Below are 21,829 nucleotides of genomic sequence, written 5' to 3'. Positions count from 1 at the left end.
AATGTATGTTTCTTATTAGTGGGTGTTATATTAAATAATAACTTCATTGTCAAGTATATTTAGAAAACAATGAGTTACCTTCAACCAGTTTTCTCACAATTCAATTTTAGTCTGATTATGTTAAGTCATTGTAAAATCCTAGAAAAATACTATTTTATATATAGTGCTTCGCAGAGCTCTTCAAACCTTGAACTCTTTGGTGAAGAACATATTTCAGGACTAATATTCTATGGAACCTACTTTAAAGTATGGTAAATTACTTGTAAAATTATTTTTATTAAAATATATTACCCTTAAAATATATTTCACCATGTAAATTGCAAGAAGAAGTATGAATGACTACTTCTGCACCTATAAATTATGAAATTTAATTTATATATGTGGGTTGCAAAATAATTCATTAAGTTACTTCTCTAAGATGTAGATATGCCAGTTTTCTACATTTTATTATAGAATATAAAATATGACTTGTTATTCACGGGCTTCATTATTATTATGCGTGCAAACCTGCTGGAGAAATATATGATGATGTGCTAAGTATCTGGTCTGCAGATGTAACATGGTAATCTCTACAGTAGTCTTACTTTTGGCCTCCTTTAGCCTGGTCATGTGGTATGAAAACTCATTCTGTTTGCTTTTGAGGTTAAAGTCCTTAATGTTTAAGTCCTCAAAAAATGTTTTATGTCCCACGAAGAGTCATTTGTAAATTTTTGTAACATAGACTGTCCAAATTCTTTTCTGGTTTTTGAACTCACATGTATAGTTCATATTTATAAAATTTCCACTGCCTTCAAATTGGTCCTTTGGAATTCAGATCATCTGTGGGATGCTGGGGGTGGGTTGGAAGCTTTATAGCTCTTGAGAGCAAATTTCATTTAACCCATTTGTTAGAAGACTAGCTAGCACCTTGTCTCTTACCAAAGCATGTGGGAAATTGTTTCCATGTATTAGCATTCACTCCCTCACTCTCAAATGCTTCTGTGCACATTGCTCTAGTAATTGGATATTAGCTCCCCTTTTTGTACAGTTAAGTGTGGATTTTGAATATTCACAGTGAGGGGTCATCTGCTAAAGAACCCATTATGGCTCATTGAAAGGCCCTCTAAGAAAAAGGATACATTTGCTGCAATATGTGAAAATGTAGTCTACAGAAGCAATGTCAATTCTCAATGACCTCACCTTGTAATTTTGCTAAGAGAACCTCCAGTCTTCCTGTTAAGTACCAATTTAAGTTTAAATCTGCATACCTAACATTGGAGACTCTTCCCAAGATGTGTACATAAATTCCTTTAATATCGATGGAAAAGAGAGAATGAAGGAGTGAAATACCTTTAGTGGAAAGCTGACATTGTGAAACAATGTTATTTATTTAGATCATGAACTGACAGAGAATTTTGAACTCTTAAAGCTGTGACTCAAATTTGTGCTGAAGAATAGTTCATCAAGTTCTAAGTTAAGGACAAATACGAACCATTACCTATAAGACAGTCATTCAGTGATATTCCATCTTAAATGGGTAATGCATATTTCCCCTTACATCCCAGAGATAATAAACATCAAATAAAATCACCAGTTTGTGTTGACAAAAATAATTAATTGCATATGTTTGGTCACAAACACCCAGGGAGAATCCTGGTGTAATTTGAAATAGATTTCCATCAGAGGAAGGTAGAGAGAGGCCAAAGAGAAAGGTAGAGACTCGAAGATTGGTATATGGCAGATTTAATAAGCAAAAGAATGCACATATGTGTCTTGTCTTAGGCAACTGCAGGATAATTAGTTCTCTGTACCCACCCACCACATTTTAAAAGTTTATGTGGGCCCTGGTTAGTGTGGCTCAGTGGATTGAGCGCCAGCCTGCAAACAAAAACTTTGCCAGTTCAATTGCCACTCATGGCACATGCTGGGTTGCAGGCCAGGTCCCCAGCTGAGGGCTCATGAGAGGCAACTGATTGATATATCTCTCACACATTGATGTCCCTCTTCCTCTCTTTCTCCCTCCCTTCCCCCATCTTTAAAATCTTTTTTTTTTAAGTTTATATGGAGGTCTCAAATGGGGTCAGTCATGTACTTAGTCCAATTAGTTTTATCACATTTGTATCTCAAGGCTGAGTCCTTAGGCAGTTGCTAGGGTGGGAAAGGCAAATGGTGAGCACATTCCAAGCACAGAGAAGGGAGTGGGGAGCCCCCAGTGGTCTGGTCTAGCTCAGGGGTCTTCATTTTTCCTTTTTTGAATCTCAAAATAATTTTGTTTTTTTGTATTTGATGTAATCTTTACTGTATTTTCCCATTCCCTTTTAGTCCCCTTATATCCTCTCCCTGCAATCACCACACTGTTGTCCATGTCCACGAGTCCTCTTTCCTTTTTGCTCAGTCCCTTCACCTCCTAACTTTCCCACCTCCACTAGCTGTCATCCTGCTCTCCCTCTCTGAGTCTGTCCTCATTTTTCTTGTTAGTTCAGTTTGCTCATTAGATTCTACATATAAGTGAGATCGTATGGTATTTGTCTTTCTCTGACTGGCTTATTTCACTTAGCATGATGTTCTCCAGGTCCACCCATGTTGTCACAAAGGGGAGATTTTTCTTCTTTTTTATGGTGGAGTAATATTCTCGTGTACAAGTCCCATAGTTGTTTTATCCACTCATGTATTGATGGACACTTGGGCTGCTTCCATATCTTGGCGATTGCAAATAATGCCACAATGAACATAGGGGTGCTTATGTTTTTTTGAATTAGTATTTTGGGCTCCTTCAGATGTATCCCCAGAAGTGGGATTTCTGGGTCAAAAGGTAGATACAGTTTTAATTTTTTGAGGTAACTCCACACTGCTTTCCACCGTGGCTGCACCAATCTGCATTCCCACCAACAGTGCAAAAGGGTTGCCCTTTCTCCACATCCTCACCAGCACTTGTTGTTTATTGATTTATTGATGACAGCCTTTCTGACAGGTGTGAGGTGATATCTCATTATGGTTTTAATTTGCATTTCTCTGATGATTAATGACATTGAGCATATTTTCATGTGTCTTTTGGCCATCTGTATGTCCTATTTGGAGAAGTGTCTATTCAGGTCCTTTGTCCATTTTTAAATAGGGTTGTTTGGTTTTTTTGGTGTTGAGTTTTGTAAGTACTTTGTAAATTTTGGATATTAACCCCTTATCAGATATACCAGCAAATATGTTCTCCCATTCTGTGGGTTGTCTTTTCATTTTGTTGATGGTTTCCTTTACTGTACAAACACTTTTAATTTGATGTAGTCCCATTTGTTTCTTTTTTCTTTTGTTTCCCTTGACTGAGGAGATATATCCGATAAAAAAAAAATTGCCAAAAGAAATGTCTGAGAGTTTGCTGCCTATGTGTTCTCCTAGGATTTTAATGGTTTCAGGTCTAACATTTAAGTCTTTGATCCATTTTGATTTTATTCTTGTGTGTGGTGTAAGAAGTTGGTCTAGTTTCATTTTTCTGCAGGTATCTGCCCAATTATCCTAAAACCATTTATTGAATAGACTATCTTTAGACCATTCAAACATTTTATTCTTCATGTATATTGATAAAAGCCCAAGAAGAGTGAGGCCTTGATATCAAAAAGAAGAAAATAATCAAATACTCCTTGTCTGTCTTTGTTAAAGATCTATTAACTGTTCGCCAAATGGTCCTCTTTAGTTCGAGAAAGAAAAATTGCTCTATAACCTTTATATATTAGAACACTCACATCTTTAGCAACAACCTTATGCATTAGAGAAGCTGACATTTCTATAATAATTTGAATATTAAATGTATTTCCCCATTTCCCCCTCTACTGTCATTTCTATATTACTATTTTATTCTTATATTACCTATATTTTTAAAATTCTTCTCTCTAATCTTTTGGTGTTTATTTCTTTTCCCAACTGTCACCATTTTCCTTTTGTGATAAAATTCAACTTTCAATTAAAGTAAATGTATTTTGAATTTGGGCCTCTTCCTTGTGCTCTGAATATTGTGTCATCATTGATCACAGTACCGTCAGTACAGGAAATAGTTGTGCATTCTTGACATTTCAATAGGGTCCCTTTGATGTCCAGAAGGAAGCTATGCCTTTTCTTTCCAGGCAAATGCCTCCATCTGTGCTTTTTTACTGTTCCTTCTCACACACTGTGGGATCTTGTTATCTTATTTGCCATCACACTTCCCAGACAGTTCAATATTTTTCTCTCCATTATTTGTTTCTCTACTCTCTTCAAACAAAACTTGAGTCACCTCTCTTGAAAAAAAGCTTTGGTAACCCTCCTGCTACCTTCAAGCCACTCTGTATTCTCTTTGTTTCTAGTGCCCCTGCCACACCTGTCAAATAAGTGGCATACCCTCTCTACCTTGATTTGGTCACCACTTGCCTTAAGCCCCTAAATATAAATGCAGTACATGTAAGCCCTCACAGTTTTATTTTTTATAATACAAATAGCTGATTTAAGTTTTGAATGCCAAGGTATCTACTTGAAAGAGGCATTCACTTCAAATATGGCTATCTTGAATACACACATTACCAGCCACAGGATTAGGTAAAGAGGCAGACCTTGTCCCCTTCCTAAACCCCACCCCCAGCTCTTTTGTTTTAGAGATCTTGCTTTATTTCAGTACTGGGCCCTTGTTTTTTGTGTGTTTTTTTTTTTTCTCTTCCCTTGCTTTAAAGGCCCGGTCTTGTGTTTTAAATTTAGAAACAAAGAGCAAGCTTGCTAAACCCTAGGCTCCACCCTCTACTCCAGTAAAAGCAGAACCCAGGCCTGAGCTCTTTGCTTGTTCTTTCTCTCTGTCAGTCTCACTCTCCCCTCCCCTCCCCCTACCTCTAACCACGAGATGTTGCTCCGGGTCTGCCGTGTAATTTCCAGGACTTGTAAGTAATAAACCCTTTTTCTTTTCAAAGTTTCCCGTTGATTACTGCTGAGAATATATTGCAGTCATAAAAAGAACCACAAGGGCAAGCCCTACCACAATCTTGGTTGTCCATAGGTTGTGACAGGCACAAAACAGTAGACTTCCTTCTATTTGCATCCCAGTTCTCAAATTATGTTCACGGATATTGCCAGGGACACTCTAGATATCAAAACAAATTCTCTTTTTATTTAATTCTGAGGTTTATTCTCTGCCCTTTTAAGGGTCCTCTTTTCTTGACCTTGTTGAAACAAACATTATTTGGGTTGTCCTTCTATCTACTAACAAATATTTTTCTCAGTAGGTTGCCAACTTGAGGCCTTCTAAGTGTCCCTTGGAAAAATAAGTTCACTCTCACTCTCATAATTTTCATTTGTACCTCCATGTGGATGACTTTAGAATCTTCACACCCCTCCAGGGCCCATATTTTTTCCCAGTGTCTACTCAACATTTTTACTTGAAGTTCCACCATTGTCTTAAACTCAACGTGTATTCTGAACTTTCATTAAATTATATTAAAACCAATTTGTTTATCAGGTCCAAACCCTATCTTATTTGAACAAACACTTTCTTCCTCCTCTGTACATGTAACACAAATCTAAAAATTCTATTAATATCTTCTTTTAAATGTCTGACTTATTATTTTCTTTTCATTTCCATGCACACTTGCCAACTCTAAGATATTACCATCTTACAACTGGAGTAATTTAGTGACAATTTACCTGGCTTCTGTGCTACCAGGATAAACCTTTTCTCCTGGTAATCATGAAAAGTTTTCTCTCTCCAAAACAGTGGGGTGTAACTTCCTGCTCAAAAATGCAATGGCTCTCAGTGTGCTAAGAAAAAGCACATTCCATTTGATCATATTTCAAGGTTAATTATTTTGACCATAATTTATTTTTCTTTAAGTTTTTAAGTTTTATTTTTATTTCGCATTAGCATCAATGAGACTCTCCTGCCCTAGCCAGTCTAAAGCATAATCCCGTGGGAATGCTTAATCATTCACTCGCATTGCAGTTTCCTTTCCCTTGCCCTTTTGTGGCTCTATACTCTATCTCTCCTTCAAGTCTTATCTATAGCCTGCCTCCTTAAAAATTGCCAATATCTACAACTCAGATTACTATAACCTTTACTTAGCCTTTTTCCTAACCAGAGTATGGGTGGTGATGTCTTATTTCCAGTTAGCACACATGCAATGAACACAGAAAAAAGAATGAGTGATGAACCTCAGTAATTACTTGAATGTGTTCATTTACATAAATCAAATTGGATGCTGTTCATTCCCTAAACTGTCTGTCCAACTACAGGGGAACGTTTAGCAGAAAGTGTTTGCTAAAAAATAAACCTCTGAATTCTTTCTGATGGCTTGATTTAAGACTCTCATTTTAGGGTTCTTTCTGTTTAGAAATCATTCCAACTTACCACTGTAATAAATCTACATTTTTATAAATGTTACCATTTTTATAAGAAATTTAGATTCTCTTTGCAATGGATTGTATCATCTTCTGATTGACACCTGCCTCACCACCGAGCAAAAAGGACTTGTGAGTCTGAGCAATTTTATGAGGCTTGCTACCTGTTTGGTTTAGACTTTTCAAGAATATAACTGTGATTTTTCAAACACCTTGTCTCATAATCATTATTTATTTATTCATACAAAAACATTTACTGGCTGCCTTCTCAGTGCCAAGAACTGTGTTAGAGATTGAGAATACAAATAAGTATAAGCTAGTCTTTGTTCTCAGTTTTTCCTTCCACTATTCTTATTGTTTTCTATTTTCATAAGGCTACATTTACACTTGTAATTCGGTTTGTTTATAACATTTTCAAATTGGGTAATGAGCTAAAAAGAGTGTGTTTGTTTCTTATTGTCTAGAAAAGTAAAAAACAGAATGGTAACATTCACTGACAGCATACTAACTGTTAGAACGATAGGGCTGGTGTCTTTTTAAGGGCTGAATTTAGATTGCGATGCTGTCCCACAATTAATGAGGAAACCATTCCCAATCCTGTGTATAAATTGGAGTTAAGGGACCTACCAACAGTACCTCCATGTTTAAGACTGAAATTTTAACTGGAAAATATTGGTGAATAGTCAGATCCTGTTTTCTTATTAAGAAATAACTCATTTTCTCAAATAATTTTTGATTCTAAAAATCTTCTTTAATTTTTGCTTAAAGAGCCCAGGTCAATCCTGACTAAGGAAATAAATCACCCATATAGGGAAGTCAGTAATTTTTTCAAATTATAACATATATTTCATAAAAACAGTCATTTTTCTACCTGAGTCCTAATTGCTTTTAAGAATTATATACTTCTATGAGAATCAGGCTAGTTCGGTGGTCAGAAGGCTTGCTTTAAAAAGATTATCAAATAAAAGGGAATGATTATTTTATGCTAACGAAGGACTAACAACATAAGCCACAATAGTACACAAATAAATAATCAAGAAATTTGCCATCAAAACATAAGATAGGTAAATTTTCCAGTACTCTTATCTGTGCTCATAGTCACTGATTTTAGGAAGAGGCTATAGAAGGTAGAAAGGGACCTGAAGTGATCAGTGTGGGCTCCCTCTTTGTTTAAAGTAAGTATGTACCTTTAAGGACCCATCTGGCTTCCCCAGGGAAGGGACCGCCTACCTTCCCATGGCATTGCATTTCATGGTTTTATTAGCCATATGGTTAGAGGCTTTTGCTCAATTTAAATGGAATCAGTCCTCTCCTTTACAGGTCAGATATTTTTTAGAGTGAAAATTCAAATGATTTGTGTTTCATTCATAACTTTCCTTTTTATTAAATAAAGTTTCCTTCTTTTAATCATTTAAATAAATTCATACTTTGGCTTTTGACTCTAAATTCTAAATTGTTAAATGCTTAAGAAACCTGTCATTCTTACACATTCTATCCAGACAGCTAGATGATGTGAAAGGAAAATGCACATTACTGAAATTGTGAATATTTTCACTGATGTTTCCCAGGGTTTTTTTTTATTATGCTTAATTCTCTCTGAATAATATTTAAAAAGTTGATTCCATGTATAGAGACTGTGGGATATAACTCAGATTTAATTAAAACACCAACATTATTTTTTTCAAATTAAGAAATCCTTAGAATAGTTTCAATGGAAATGATAGTCTATGTTATTAAGAATTAAGACAAAATCAAGGGACTATTTTAACAAACATGAAATAATCATTTTTTCTTCTGAATTAAACACTGTGATGTTAAGATATTAATTAAATTAAAGGCTACTTAAATTCTGAAACAAAATACATTAAGGGATGGAGATTTTGTGGGGAAAAACCTCTAGCTAAATCATGCTACCTATAGTAAATGATGCTGCTAGTTTATTTACATTTTTAACCTCTAGCAATAACAGATTATTTTGATAAATTATTCATATTTCTGCATTGTGCACCTTAGGCAATTTGCATATCTAGCAGCAAATAGGCCCTCCTTTCAAGCTTCAGTCCCCTTGGTCAGACAGGATGGCCCAAGGCTGCTTCATGATTAATTTCATCTCAATGGGGTAATTATCATACTGAAAGGAAGCAATGCCCCTGAGGTGTGCTGTCCTGGAGATACAAGTACAAGAGGCTTAGCTTAAGAGCTTTTCAGCACATAGTAATTTTTAGCTTAAATGTTAACCTTTCTCTATTTTGGGAGTATCTACATCTGAAAACAATATAGGACTTTGTAAGACTAGAAAACAATAATTTAGGTCCTGATTTAACAGCTCATTCAATTGCAAGTTTCTATACATTTTAAGGGATCAAGAAGGTTTTCTACGGCTGGCTCAAAGTTTAGTTGCTGAACCAATAAATATTAATTTCTGTGATAGTTTGTGAAGTCATTCAACTTTTCTGTATTTAATTTTCTGACCTAAGAACAGACTAAATGTCTTGGACTACTGCTGATTTAGTAAGAGATGGCTTATAAAAATGTTTTTGTTTTCTTATTGGGAAAATGAAGGAAAATAGATTCATTCATAATATCAGTTCTAAAAATGTATCGTCATATCACATCCTTAAATAGAATCCCTATATTTCCTACTTCACACAAATTGGTTGGAAACTTGTTTGAAATAGTGAAATTCTTTAAAATTCCCAAATGCAATCAGGGTCACAGGGTATTCTAATGAAAATCAAGTTCAGAAATTTAAAATTGAAACTCTGCATAATAAATACATAATCAGTGATCAAAGAGAAAAGGAGGGCTTGAAATGAAACAAATTCCTGACTTGCCTGGTGTGGCTTAGTTGTTTGGAACATCCTCCCATAAACCAGGTCATAGGTTTGTTTGGCTTCCAGTCAGGGCACAAGCCTAGGCTGCAGTTCAGTGATGTTTCTCTCTCTCCCTCCCTTCCCCTCTCTCTTAAACCAATAAGCATATCCTTAGCTGAGAAGGAAGGAAGGAAAGAAAGAAAGAAGGGAAGGGAGTGGGGGGAGGGGGAGAGAGAGATTCCTAAATTTATTGTCTCATTTCAAACTGTTTAATTGGATTTTTAATCACTTTTATAATTAGGTGTTTTATGAAATAAATTCCCTATATGTTTATTACAGAGAATTTCCCAGCATTTTGCTAGAGTAGTGTTATGAAGTTGAATAAATAACAGTCAATCATCTCAGGGAGTTTATAGATTAATGGAAGTTATAGTAGCATAAGTAAATAATTAGAATATGATCACACATTGAAATAGAAATCTTTACCGCCGAGTCCAGTGGGCTGGGTATTGTGAAATAACCAGTTTTCATCAGAACCCATCACCGTCTTTACCGCCTGCTGGTGTTCATTCACATACCTGTCAATTTTTCTCTCTAAGGGGCAGACACTTTCCTTCAGCTAGGAGTGTATCTTTCTTATTTATTTTGCTGTTATTTGCAGAAGGGAAGAGACTTATGTAATTCAGGAATTGTTCATTGTTACTTTTGAAAGAGAAAATAATCTTTCCCAGCTTATAAAAGAAATTGAAAATTCAGTGATTTACTTTGGGACAAGGGACTGAGGAATTGCTTAGAAAATATTTAAAATGTAAATATGATTCTCAACAATACCATTATTCTTCATCTGTTTTTCATTAGTCAGAGTCCAATACTGTACTTACAGTGTGGCAGTCCAATTGCTGTTGATGTTATAAAAATATACATTTGAAAATTCAATCAGTTTAGATTTCACATGAAAAGTATAAACAGAGTTCTATGGATGAAAAGTTCATGATATTAAATGAATATTTAAAGCTGTATGCAAAAATCAATTCCTCAATGAAATATTTGCAGATTCAATCTCATAAATGAGACTGTTCCATGCCTATGAAATCAGAAGAGACTAAACCATTTGGTTTATCTGATTCATGACAATTTGTTTATATAAATACAACACGTTTCAAGAGCCTGAGAATACTAACTTCTCCAATAATTTCCTACTAAAGCATTCCCAAGAAAATTATGCTAACATTTTATTCTAGGTCTATCCTGTTTCTAATTTGACAGTCCAAATTATTATTTATCAATTTCAGAATTATCATAATTTTTGTTGAATTTATCATCCTGTGTTTTTATTGAAATCATTATTTTATTTAAAAATATAACTAAAATTACCAAGTGAAAACTTGGAAAAAGATAAACCATCATTTGATGTAATAAACTTTTTATTTGGGGTATGGGTGGTGTAGGTAGTGAGTAATACAGAGAAAATAAAACAAGCCATTCCTTGATACTTGTTGAATTAAGTGTTGAGCTCATTATACTTTCTTCTTTAATTTTATATGTGTTTGAAACTTTCTTTAATAAAAATTTAGTTTCTTTTGCAGTTGGCAGTAATCAAAAGGCTGTAGAAAAATACTTATAATAAAATTTACTTCTGTGGATTATTTTTCATTTTTATTTTTCAATTATAGTTTACAATTGATACTATTTTGTATTAGCTTCAGGTGTACGGCGTAGTGATTAGACAATCATACACATATTTTACAAAGTGTTTTGTCTGATATTTCAAGGAGCCACCTGGCTTTGTACATAGTTATTATAATTGTATTTGACATCCCCAGGACTCTTTCGTGAATATCAGTTTGAAGTTCTTAATCTCTTGACCTTTTCACCCTGTCTCTATGGATCTAATGTGTTTTCACTCTTACGCAGTTTTGGGTGTGGCCTTTCTAATGTTGCACATTTCTGGTCTCAGGGCTGACTCCCTCCTTAAAGTCATGCGGTTTTTAAAACTGAAATGCCAACACACACACACACGTTATATCTGATCACCTCTGTATGTATGCTCAATAGATTTGGAGTCAGTATTTTTGTTGGGTGGACTGAAAGCCGGCAGACTTGTTGAAAAGCATTTGGTTTTAAATTGTTAATTTCTACTGAAATGCCATTCACGTCATAGTTCATTAATATATATTGACTTAAAAGCTGAGATCAGTTAGAGAATAGGAAAATTTGAGGGGCAAATGAAATTTTACTCCTGTGATCTTGAAATTTAGCTTCTTTAAAATCATCCCTTTGCACGTGGCCATTGTCTGCAGAACTAACTCTTTAAAGGAACACCTTTTAACTGGAACAGTGTCTTTAACGTATAGTGTGCATTAGTGGACTGATTTTTTTTTAGAGGGCTGGGAACTAAGGCAGAGTAGAGAAAAGTCCACAGGGTATGAGCCCTTAAAACATGCCCACTCGGTGTGCACACAGTCACACAGACAGGACGAGGGTAGGGAGGATGTGACTCTGCGGAGAAGATGACCAATCTGTCATCTGTCAGGATGCCCGCACAAGGAATCCTGAACAGTCGGGGGCACGATCTGCATCCTGATCACTGAGGGTGAAAGCAGCTGACGGAGAAACCAAATGATTGATGGCAGAAGTAAGACCTTAAGGAAAGCTCTCCATAATTCACAGCGGTGTGTGTTGGATGGTCCAACAGAATCTCAGGTGTAAAGGGGTCAGTTAGGAAAATTAATCTAAAACAACATAATAGAAAAGAGAAGAGAGGAGGAAAAAAGCAACTGTAAAAATCCTATGACACTTCACTGATTTCAATTGTAAAATCTTTTTTAAAAAAATAACATTACTCTACATTTCTCTAATATGTTGAGATCTTAAGGAGTAAAACATCTGAGTAGTTTAGGGCACTTTTGGTAATATTTTGGCTCTATCCTTTTATCTTTTCATCCACCTTTTTATTCACCAATTATTTATTAAGTGCTTACTAAATACGAGCCTGTACTTATAGGGTTAGAGCAACATAGGAATATGTTAGTTAAGAACTCAATATTTATAGGTAAATTCTGACTAAGATTATTGAGACCATCTATTAGGTGTAACAAAGGTAGCACTAGCATGATAATTGGCATGGAGTTTTCTTCCAGAGAAGAATAAAGACTAATAATACAGAGATCATAGATAGAATGGGTTCTGAGCTTAATTTTGGAAAATGATATTTTGTTTGGCAAATAAGTAGAGTAATAATGAAAATGATATGTGTGAAGCAAACAATACTTTTTGTATAAAAAGACAATAAAAATTAGCATTTTCATAATAAATAACAATGACATTAATGAATAATTTTCTCACCAACAAGCAGTGAAGAATAAATTCCAAATTGAACCTCTTCTGTTTGGCCAAAAAAACATGGACTCTGTGCTTATGATTCTTTGCCAGGTTATTCTGAAGAAATCTTGTTATTTTTAAACTTTAATTATAATTGTCATACAAGACTTGGCAAACGTAGGTTTATATTTGTCAGACGCAAAACACAGAGTTTATTATTGTATTATTATTTATTGATTATTATATTTTTCTAGATGAATAACTGTAAACCTACTTTTGCCCTACCCTGTATCAAACTAACTGAAATCAACATTTTATGATAATTGAATAAGATTGAACATATGTGTGTGTCAACTACCACATTTATACCTAGCTACTACATCCATATAGTGGAACCTAAATAAATACGTGACGAATGAATGAGTCAAGGTCAATACCTAAGTCAAATGACCAAATCTTCCTTCCCATATTGTTAAGTGATAATTCAATTATTGAAAACTTAATAAAGACAATCAGGGACCACTACTCAATGAAATGAAATAAGCCATTGCTTTTTGAAATCTTTATTTCCCCTTTTATCTTTCATGCCAATTAAATTGTCATTGAAGTGTTTATTAACTACTATTTCTGTATTGTTTCTTTAAAAAGAAAATTCTCAACAAGGAAAAAAAACAAGAAAATGAAGATGAGAGCAGAAAGATTTAAAATGTATGAAACTAGCTCATTCTCTCACAATGCATTTAGTTGCCTGCCATGCTGCCCCGCCCTGCCACGCAGCAGTGGAGGGAAAGGTATCAAGTCCAAGACGAAAGCTGGAAACTGGTTGTACTGGGCTTTATTCTCATGTTAGTCATTCAGGAACCTTCAAAGAGCCGTTTTATGTCGAAATATTCTATATATTTAAAAAGGCTGGTCATACAGAAATAATTCACAAAGAATTTTAGGATTTTCAAATTTAGGTGCTAAACAAATGCAAAGTGCTCCATTGTCATTAAGAGTGAACCAAAAACAGTTGGGGAAATTTTACGTTCTGCTTTTCTTTGGTTTAGTCATTTTATTTTTGCCTCAGTAAGCCTAATTCTCAGCCCCCCCCCCCATTAATTGTGTTCAGTTCTTAACAATGTTGAGTGTTTTCGGTATTTGATTTTGGTTTTGTAATTTTTCTTTTTAAACAAATTTTGTTGCATATTTTTCTGACAGTACTTTATGTTAACTTATGTATCTTTTCCTTTTATAAGAGCCAGGGAAAGCCCCTGAAACCAAACAAGGAACTACAAAAGTTACAGCACAAGGTAAGCAGTGAAACATTTAAAAAATTCTCTTTTTCCCACTGACACAGCACTTTATTGACAAAAGCAAAAGCTGTTTGTTGCAGAATAGCACCATCTGCTGGACTGTTAGAGAAAACATGGCATTGTTGCGTGAAGATACACATTTCAAGTATTCCGTAATTGGAGCAAGCATGACTAAGACGAATGCCAAATTTGCGGAGGAACCACTGAAGGACCCTAGAATTAGTATCTTGATTCCTAGTTTCAGGCATTGAGCTTTTACTTATAACTTCGAAAATAAACCATAGATTGATTGATGGATGGATAGACAAATGATATACAGAAATATACAAATAACATACAAAAATTTTGGTGTTTTCAGTTAAACCTGCTAATATTGTGTCATACTAGAAAAATCTGTCAGAATGTTTTTAAATTTCTATTACTTTATCTATATACCAATACTGAAAAATCAGTCTCTGGGTATGATTACAAAGTAATCACCCTAGTTTTTATGAGACATCTGAGAAATTCCATTTTATAATTTACTAATATCTTGGGGGTACAAGAGTGGTGTTTTTTAAGAGAAGTTCAGGAAAATATTGAGTCTTCAAGTCACCAGTTTGGGAAAAGTGTTATTTTTAAAATAATTTTCCCATAAAGTTATTTTTTAACTATTACCTGCAATCACAATTTCTGAGAAAGCTACTCTAAATCCATCGTCCCCAGCTGAAGAGAATAGGATGCAGTGAGTTTGTGTGACCTTTCTTCTCAAGCCATGAGTAGTATTGTGATGGAAGTATAAGGAAAGTGTACAAATGTTCTGCCTTTGTCATCTGTAGAAACTTTACAGAACACACGTAGGGAAAAAAAGGAAAACATTTACTGGAGAAAATCTTTATTTTCTATCCTATACCCCATTATACAATAGTGAACAATTAAGGAGATACATTTAGGTGATGGCACATTTGTTTCTGGGCAGACAGCTCTTGTACCAGATTTCTTAGCATATGACATGGTTGCATCCTGGACCCGACTACTTGCAAAATCATGCTGGTAAATATTGGCAAAATGGGCTGGCTAATTGCCATTTGATTCAGCAATGTTATTTATGAGCAGTATATGCTAGAATGGTTGAGAGCTATGATGTAAGTTTTTTATTTTCTTTTGATCATCAGGTTGTTCAAGAAAACTGATTCTTTAGAAGAGTTCTGATAGAGAATGTAACAAATATTATGGGAGGTAGAAAGTCAGGGCTAATTATATGACCACTTTTGTGTTTTATATTCATGAAAATTCAGCTCAGAGAGACTTACTTAAGCAAGTGACTACTAGTTCAAGGAATCATTACAATAAAGGTATATAGGTCCTTGTAAAGATACATATCACCTGTTTTGACCGAGGCTCCTGAGGTCACTGTGGAAATGGAACTATGACTTGAGTCAGGAATTGTTACTTCAGCCTCATAACAGAGGAGCTCAGGGGGAGAGAACTGAAGAGATAACCTGGAAAGTGCTTTCAAATTTGAGTTTGGGTCATAGGCTCTTCCCTTTTATATTCCAACTACATTGGACAAAGCAGTTGAGAACTCATTCTTCCAGAATAAAGGATTTATTGTTGAATGAATAGTAACCTAGAATTGCAAAAGCTTGTTAGAAATACCCTTTTATAAGGAAGTTAGATGAAAGTATTGATTAAGCAATGTACAGGGAAGAGTTAGGGCTAAACAGATCCTTATTAATTTGACTTCTGACTTCTTATTGATGTTAACAACATTTTTATTCATTTCTTTCTTTTTGTTTATATCTCAATTAAAAATCCTTTTTATGGAATAACATTTTTAGGTCATTCTTTTATTTCAGATTTGGATAGATCAATTTGTACATAGATATCCAGTGAATTTATGAATACATGTAATAACATTCTTTTATTCCCAGAAGAATTCTGAGAAATGGTCATTTAATATGTTTTAACACAACTTCTTATCCTTATTTCAGCAGCAGCTAAAAAAGATGAAAAGAAGGAAGGTATGTTTTATGCAAAATTCCACTATGTCTTTTGTGTGAACAGTTTGACAATATTCAGAGTTAGGTTTTGACTGCCACCTCGTCTGTATTTCCTTTGGATGACTGGATCTATTAGATACATATATTTTTGCAAAAATGCAAAAATGGGATTTTTCTACCTCACCTCACATACAGAGTGAACTATTCTTTAAAACTAATTTTAATCTAGTCTTTCTCAAGTTATAGTAGAAGGCGTAACAAAACCTCTCAAAATTTTATCAAAGTTCAAAAACATGGAAATACACACCCATTTTCCTTTATCAATTACTTACAACTCTGACATTGAAAGCAACTGATGTTATTTTGTTCGTTAAGCTGCACACAAGTCATAGTCCATCCGCCGCACACCACTGCCCTTTGAGAGGTGTCCTGATGTAACAAAAAATTCCCTGCTGTCAAAAAAAAAAAAAAGATGGAATTAAATAAACAAGGAAGACTTACTAAAGCCTACTGCGATAGGGGTCAAGTCTATTGCAATAGGAGAAATGGAATTTTACTCAACTGAAACAAAAATGGGAGTTTTTAAGCTCTGGAGTGAGCTAATATAAAGGTACCAGAGGATGTCAGCGGGGTTGGAGGTGGGTAGCTAATGTGATTAGGCCACCTATGTCTGCTCACTGTTGCTTGCTGAAGTCTCTCACCCTCTTACAGCGACTGGGAAAGAGGGGCGCTGTCTCCTTTGATGATGACATTTCAAAGGGTTGTCTCGTAGGTCTAAGAAAGATATTTCTGGTTGTAGAAGATTTATATATCAAAGGGACAGAGAAAGAATTTATAATGCAAGCTTTTTAAAGTACACGTTCTAACAAGTGAAGTTGGGGCCTATCATCAAGAAGAAGCCTGTGCAGGTTTTCTTCGGTCAGGCCGATGGGAGTGTTGAGGGCATCTCAGCCACTGGGATTCTGCGTAGACACATGTTCCTAATGCACCCTGAGAGCGCTTAGACGAGCTCTCCAGCTGCCACTGCTGTTTATTAATCTGGGCTTGTTTTCTCAGTAAAAATAACTTGTACAGATAAGCAATCACTTCTGACTTTGAAACTGACAATTATGTTCTGATTAGTTTTTATAAAACCTGAGAAAAATAAGAGAGCAAGTGCTATATTTTATAGTTAAGTGTCCTTAGGATTATGCATAATTATAATAGCTTGGGAGTCACATTCTGCTTCAGGTAAACATGGATCTAACAGTCAATAAACATGAGAGGAAAAAACATTTTAGTTGATTATTATTTGTTTAGAAGGAACAAAACCATAGTATCATAATAAAGTTAACTCAGATACATTAATGTGTTTATTATCAAGAGACTGAAATCAGTATTAATTCTCCCATAAACACATAGCAAATATTTCAGTGTATTTTGGAAACTGTATAATTTATATGAAGAATGTTGTGGTGAGTATACAGGGACAGTATAAAAAAAGTAGTAAGTTTCTGTCACAGTTTTGGACAATCAATCCTCAAAAATATTCATCTTTCCTCTACCACTTCTTCTTAGGGATAAAGAACAATTTACCATTTAATTTAGGTAAAGCAGTAATTTGGACATTTTTTAAAATTCATTTACATTCAAAGAAGTATTAAAATACTTTTTGGTTTATAAAACCATAGTCAAAGTGCAATTATATAGCTTTAATCTATGTATCTATCTATCTATTTCATGTATACATATATGTGTATATATATATTTCTCATCGCTCTGCTCAACAAAAGATTTTTTGTTAATATATGCTTTATTTTCTTGGAGAAATTTTCCATGTTCAACATACAGTATTTGGTAGAGCTTGGGAAGATTTGCTTATGAAGAGTCATGTGATCCAGTGATCACCGCCAGCTACAAAATATATAAAACAGATGCCCCTGACTATTTATTATCAGTAACATTACTATTATTATTATTAAATTATTAGTTTCAAAATGTTTCATATATCATCTCTTATTTGGAAGATTTTTATAATTGCTACATGATTATATTTAAGAAAATAGCTAAGCTACCTACAATAATTGTTTATTCTCAAAATATAATAGAAGAATGTTTTAATGTTCTCCTACGCTAGGCGGTCATTTGATTTACATTCCAGGAGTTTCTATTTCTCTTTCTCTATCTCCTCTTATGCAGGGCAGAGCAGAATACAGACATAAGCTTCTCAGTTTCTTACTTTCTATCAGCTCAATAACAATCACAGATATGTACATATTTTCCATAGGGACATGGAGCATAGGTTTCTTCAAAGGAAGCAAATTTATAACAAATCACCAGATACCACTTGGATTTTCAACATTTATTTTACACAAGGTTTATTTCTACTCACATTCAAACTTTTTGGTTATAGTTCAAAGATACTAATTACAACTTTCCTGGAGAAAGAGCAAATGAGGAGGGTTTTAGGAATTTAATTAGAATGCTCGAGAAGTTTGGGTGGTGAATTTTAAAATGCAGAAACAGACGTGCATAACAACTTCCTTGTTCTCAAAGATGGTCTGTGCATCAGGCCACGAAAGGGGTCTTGCATTAGTGAACTCTGAAGATTGGATTTTCATGTGGAGATTTTATCTCAAGCCTGTCTCATTAAGTCTTTTTCACAAAAAGTATACTCGCTTAACAAGGGAGACCCTTGGATCCATGAACTTGCCCACCAATTTGAATGATCTTGAGAGTTTTGGCTTCACAGCAACCGTATCTTAGCCTGAGAGGAATGACATTATTGAATATTGAATGAGGTCCTGCTTTGACAAGCCCTTTTCTACAGAAATTTCCCCTACACACCACCCTTTCTCCTCACTCAGACACTTTCCTCATGCTTGATTAGCAAACATGCTCTCTTACATCCCATTAGATTCTCAACATCTAAGTCCCAACAAAATTGTATTTTTCCCTATAAAATATGCTTATACCCTATTTATTCTTATGTAATGACCCCACTCTCTTTATAGGCACTGAGACTCAAATTCTGGTAAAAGCTGGAATCTCTGTTTTACCTTTGCCCGTGACAATTAGTCCTGTTACAGAATTAATCCACTTTATACTGTTACAGAAAGGATCTATGTGGGAAGCCCAGATACTGTTACCGAAACAAGCCCCCTCCCGGGGTTTTTCTTTCACTGTGAGTTCTTTGCCACCACCCTTAGGAATTCTGGCTCTCAGTGTCAGAGTTTGTTGAAAAGGAAAGGAACTGTTTATTCAAAAGTTATACAGGTTTAAAGTAATGGCGGAATGGCACTGTTAAATTTCAAAGTCCTGTTAGAGTACCCACCAACATACACAATCTTGCCTCCCCTTGCTAAACCAGGCCAGTCAGGGGTACTGCATCTCAGGAAAAGAAATAGAAGTCCGTAGCTCACCTAGAGTCCCAGTTACTCCCAGTAATCTGTGCTCAACTGGGCAGGTCTCCCGCAGTTCCCAGCACCATCAGCTGTGTCGCCACAATCTCCAATTCTTAATCCAAAACCATGTAGCACCTCCTCATGGCCCGCAGGAAGAGTGCTTCCCTCGTGGTCTCACATTATCCCCCATTGCCTCCCGACCCACATGGTGGCTCGCCTTTTAGTTTAAACCCCAGCTTGGAACCTCCTCTGTAACCTCATTTCTGACTCCTCCCACAACTGGCTACACCTGCTAGCACTCCGCATTTTCTGCCTTCTTGGCTGCCATAGTCAGTCCAGGCAGGCGTGACCCTGTGGCGTGGAGAGAACCATCTCCAAGCTTTTTTGAAGGTGCTGTAGCTGGAGGAGCTGCCTCCCAGTTACATCATGGGTCAAAGTCATGCCCATCTCCCTAGCTAGCCTGCTGTTGACATGCAAAATAACTGTTTTTACATATAGGTATGAAGCTAGCCTGCTGTTATTGATATGCAAAGTTACTCTCAATGGCCCTGCTCCATATCTCCCATCCCCCAGGCAGTCTTGTGGGGGGGGGGCCTCTGGGGCCTCTTAGCCTACACCCCGTTACAGTCCTCCATAATTTTTAAGTTACCTGAACTCTTTCTTTGTTTAATCCTTCCTAAAATAATTAAAACACATATCTTCATTCAGAGCCTCCAGTCCTCTAGTTGAGACCTCACATTGGTATTATAACTTCTCATTTAAACCAAGGAAATAATATCTGAAATCAGAGGTCTCAATTATGTGGTCAAGGACTTTTAGAAGTCACTGAGACTCTTCAGTGGCTCTGCAACATCAAAATTTATAAAATTATGAAGTCATCATTTGTTTTTTTCACTCTCGTGCTCCCGTGAGTATGCACTGGAGTTTTCCAATACAAAGATACTGTGTGATATAGCAACGGATGAATATGTAAGCAGATATGTAAATCCAACTGTCTTCTCAATAAGCCACATATTTTTTTCTGCTTTTTAAGAAAATTTTCTTTTTTTTAATAAGCCACATATTAATGGGATCCATTAAAGTGTGAAACAAAGTAACTCATCTCACCATTTTTTGTATTGAAAGCCAGGGGTGGGGGGAAACAGTGGGAAGAGGGGATTACAGCAACTACTATAAAGGACACATGGACAAAACCAAGGGGGAGGGTGGAGGTGGGGGAGGGAGGTGGGTTCAGCTGGGGTGGGGTGGAGGGATGGGGAGAAAAGGCATACAACTGTAACTGAATAACAATAAAAAAAAGAAAAAAGTGTATTTCAAATATACAAATATATTACAAATATATTATTTCTGTTAACATGGAACAGGTTTATTATTTTTAAATAAATATCTAAATTTTAAATTTTTCTCAGCTTTCAGTTTTAAAATTATGAACACAAATTGGTAGAACCTACATAAATAAGAGCTGTTTGAGGTCCCTTAAAATTGTTAAGAATTTAAAGGAGTCCTGAAATTAAAAAAAAGTTTGAGAATCTCTGATCTAAATGATTGATTATCCCGCCTGTAATATTTTCTCTGAATATTCTCTTCCAAAATATTGAACTGGTTTCATGAAACTTTTCATGCCATTTTCTATTTAAAATGGCTCCATACTGACTACAGAATATAGTCTAAAGGCCTTAACCTGCAATTCAAGTCCCTACAGTCTGTTTCTTGACCTCTCGTCATGCACACACCTGGCAAAGTCAAGGCCAAAGCCTAAATAGTGCCACTTGTAAAGATGCGATGAGCCCGTTTGAGAGTGAGACAATCATAGTCAGCCAAAGGAAGAGTATCCAAAGGTGCTAGTTCTTCATGGTCCTTGTCTCACACACCACATACCTAAAGAGAAGAGGCTAGATAATGCTCACAAATTAGGAGCATTCATTGCTAAAGAGCCAATTCTAACTTCAGCCAAATGGTTTTATGACAAAGGGTTCTAAGAAGGAGAACCATGGAGGTGATGAGAGGAAACTGTCTCAGGACCAACTTCCAGAAGAGATATGTTGGCATGTGAGAGATGACCTCACAGCAGCTCCTCACAGGCTCCTCCCATGCTCTTGTGTTCCATAACAAAGCACCTGTCAAGACTAAAAGTAGCTGTGATTCAAACTTTTGTCTGCTTGGCCGATACAGATATGTACAAGACCACCACACCACCATGGTAGAGCATTTACCCTAAACTCCCACCAAATTTCTCCCTTTACGTATTGTATACTTCATCTATTCTAAGCCATTCTCAATTTTACATATGCAATGTCCTATCTAGCCTTTGTTTCTGCTGTTATCATAATCATGCTTGTCCTTTCATTTTCCTCTATAAGTATTCTAGGTTTTCAGGGCTCTGAAAAATTTCTCCTTTCTCTAAAGCATCTGTCTGACCCTCCCAATTAAATATACTTTTCTCTTTCACTTATAATTGTGCATCAGATATATTATCTACAACTCCCTACCATTGCTCATGGTTTGCCACCTTGTATATCATATTACTTGTTGTCCATTTTCCTTCACTCTTGTTGACTTTAAGGCTTTTGACTGAAGGGACCATGTTTAATTCACTTTTATCCCCTACAGGGATTAACACATTTCCTCAGTTCACACATTGCTCAACAAATATTTATTCTGTGAATGAATCAGGAATGTAGGACTCTTAAGATAAATATTTAGTCACAAGAATT

General features: G+C 35.5%; 1 protein-coding gene across 1 annotated transcript in view; it reads left to right on the top strand.

Moving 5' to 3' along the window:
- Window positions 1-21,829, top strand: part of TRDN (triadin) — a 306,741-nt gene that overhangs the window by 169,355 nt on the left and 115,557 nt on the right. The window contains exons 13-14 of the mRNA XM_053914068.2: window positions 13,694-13,747; window positions 15,724-15,753. Of these exons, the coding sequence (XP_053770043.1) occupies window positions 13,694-13,747; window positions 15,724-15,753 (84 nt within the window). The remainder of the gene's footprint in view (window positions 1-13,693; window positions 13,748-15,723; window positions 15,754-21,829) is intronic.

Source organism: Desmodus rotundus, chromosome 11 (genome assembly GCF_022682495.2).
Source record: "Desmodus rotundus isolate HL8 chromosome 11, HLdesRot8A.1, whole genome shotgun sequence".
Classification (NCBI taxonomy): domain Eukaryota; kingdom Metazoa; phylum Chordata; class Mammalia; order Chiroptera; family Phyllostomidae; genus Desmodus; species Desmodus rotundus.
Note: the sequence above shows the minus strand (reverse complement) of the source record. Positions and strands in the feature narration are given on the sequence as shown.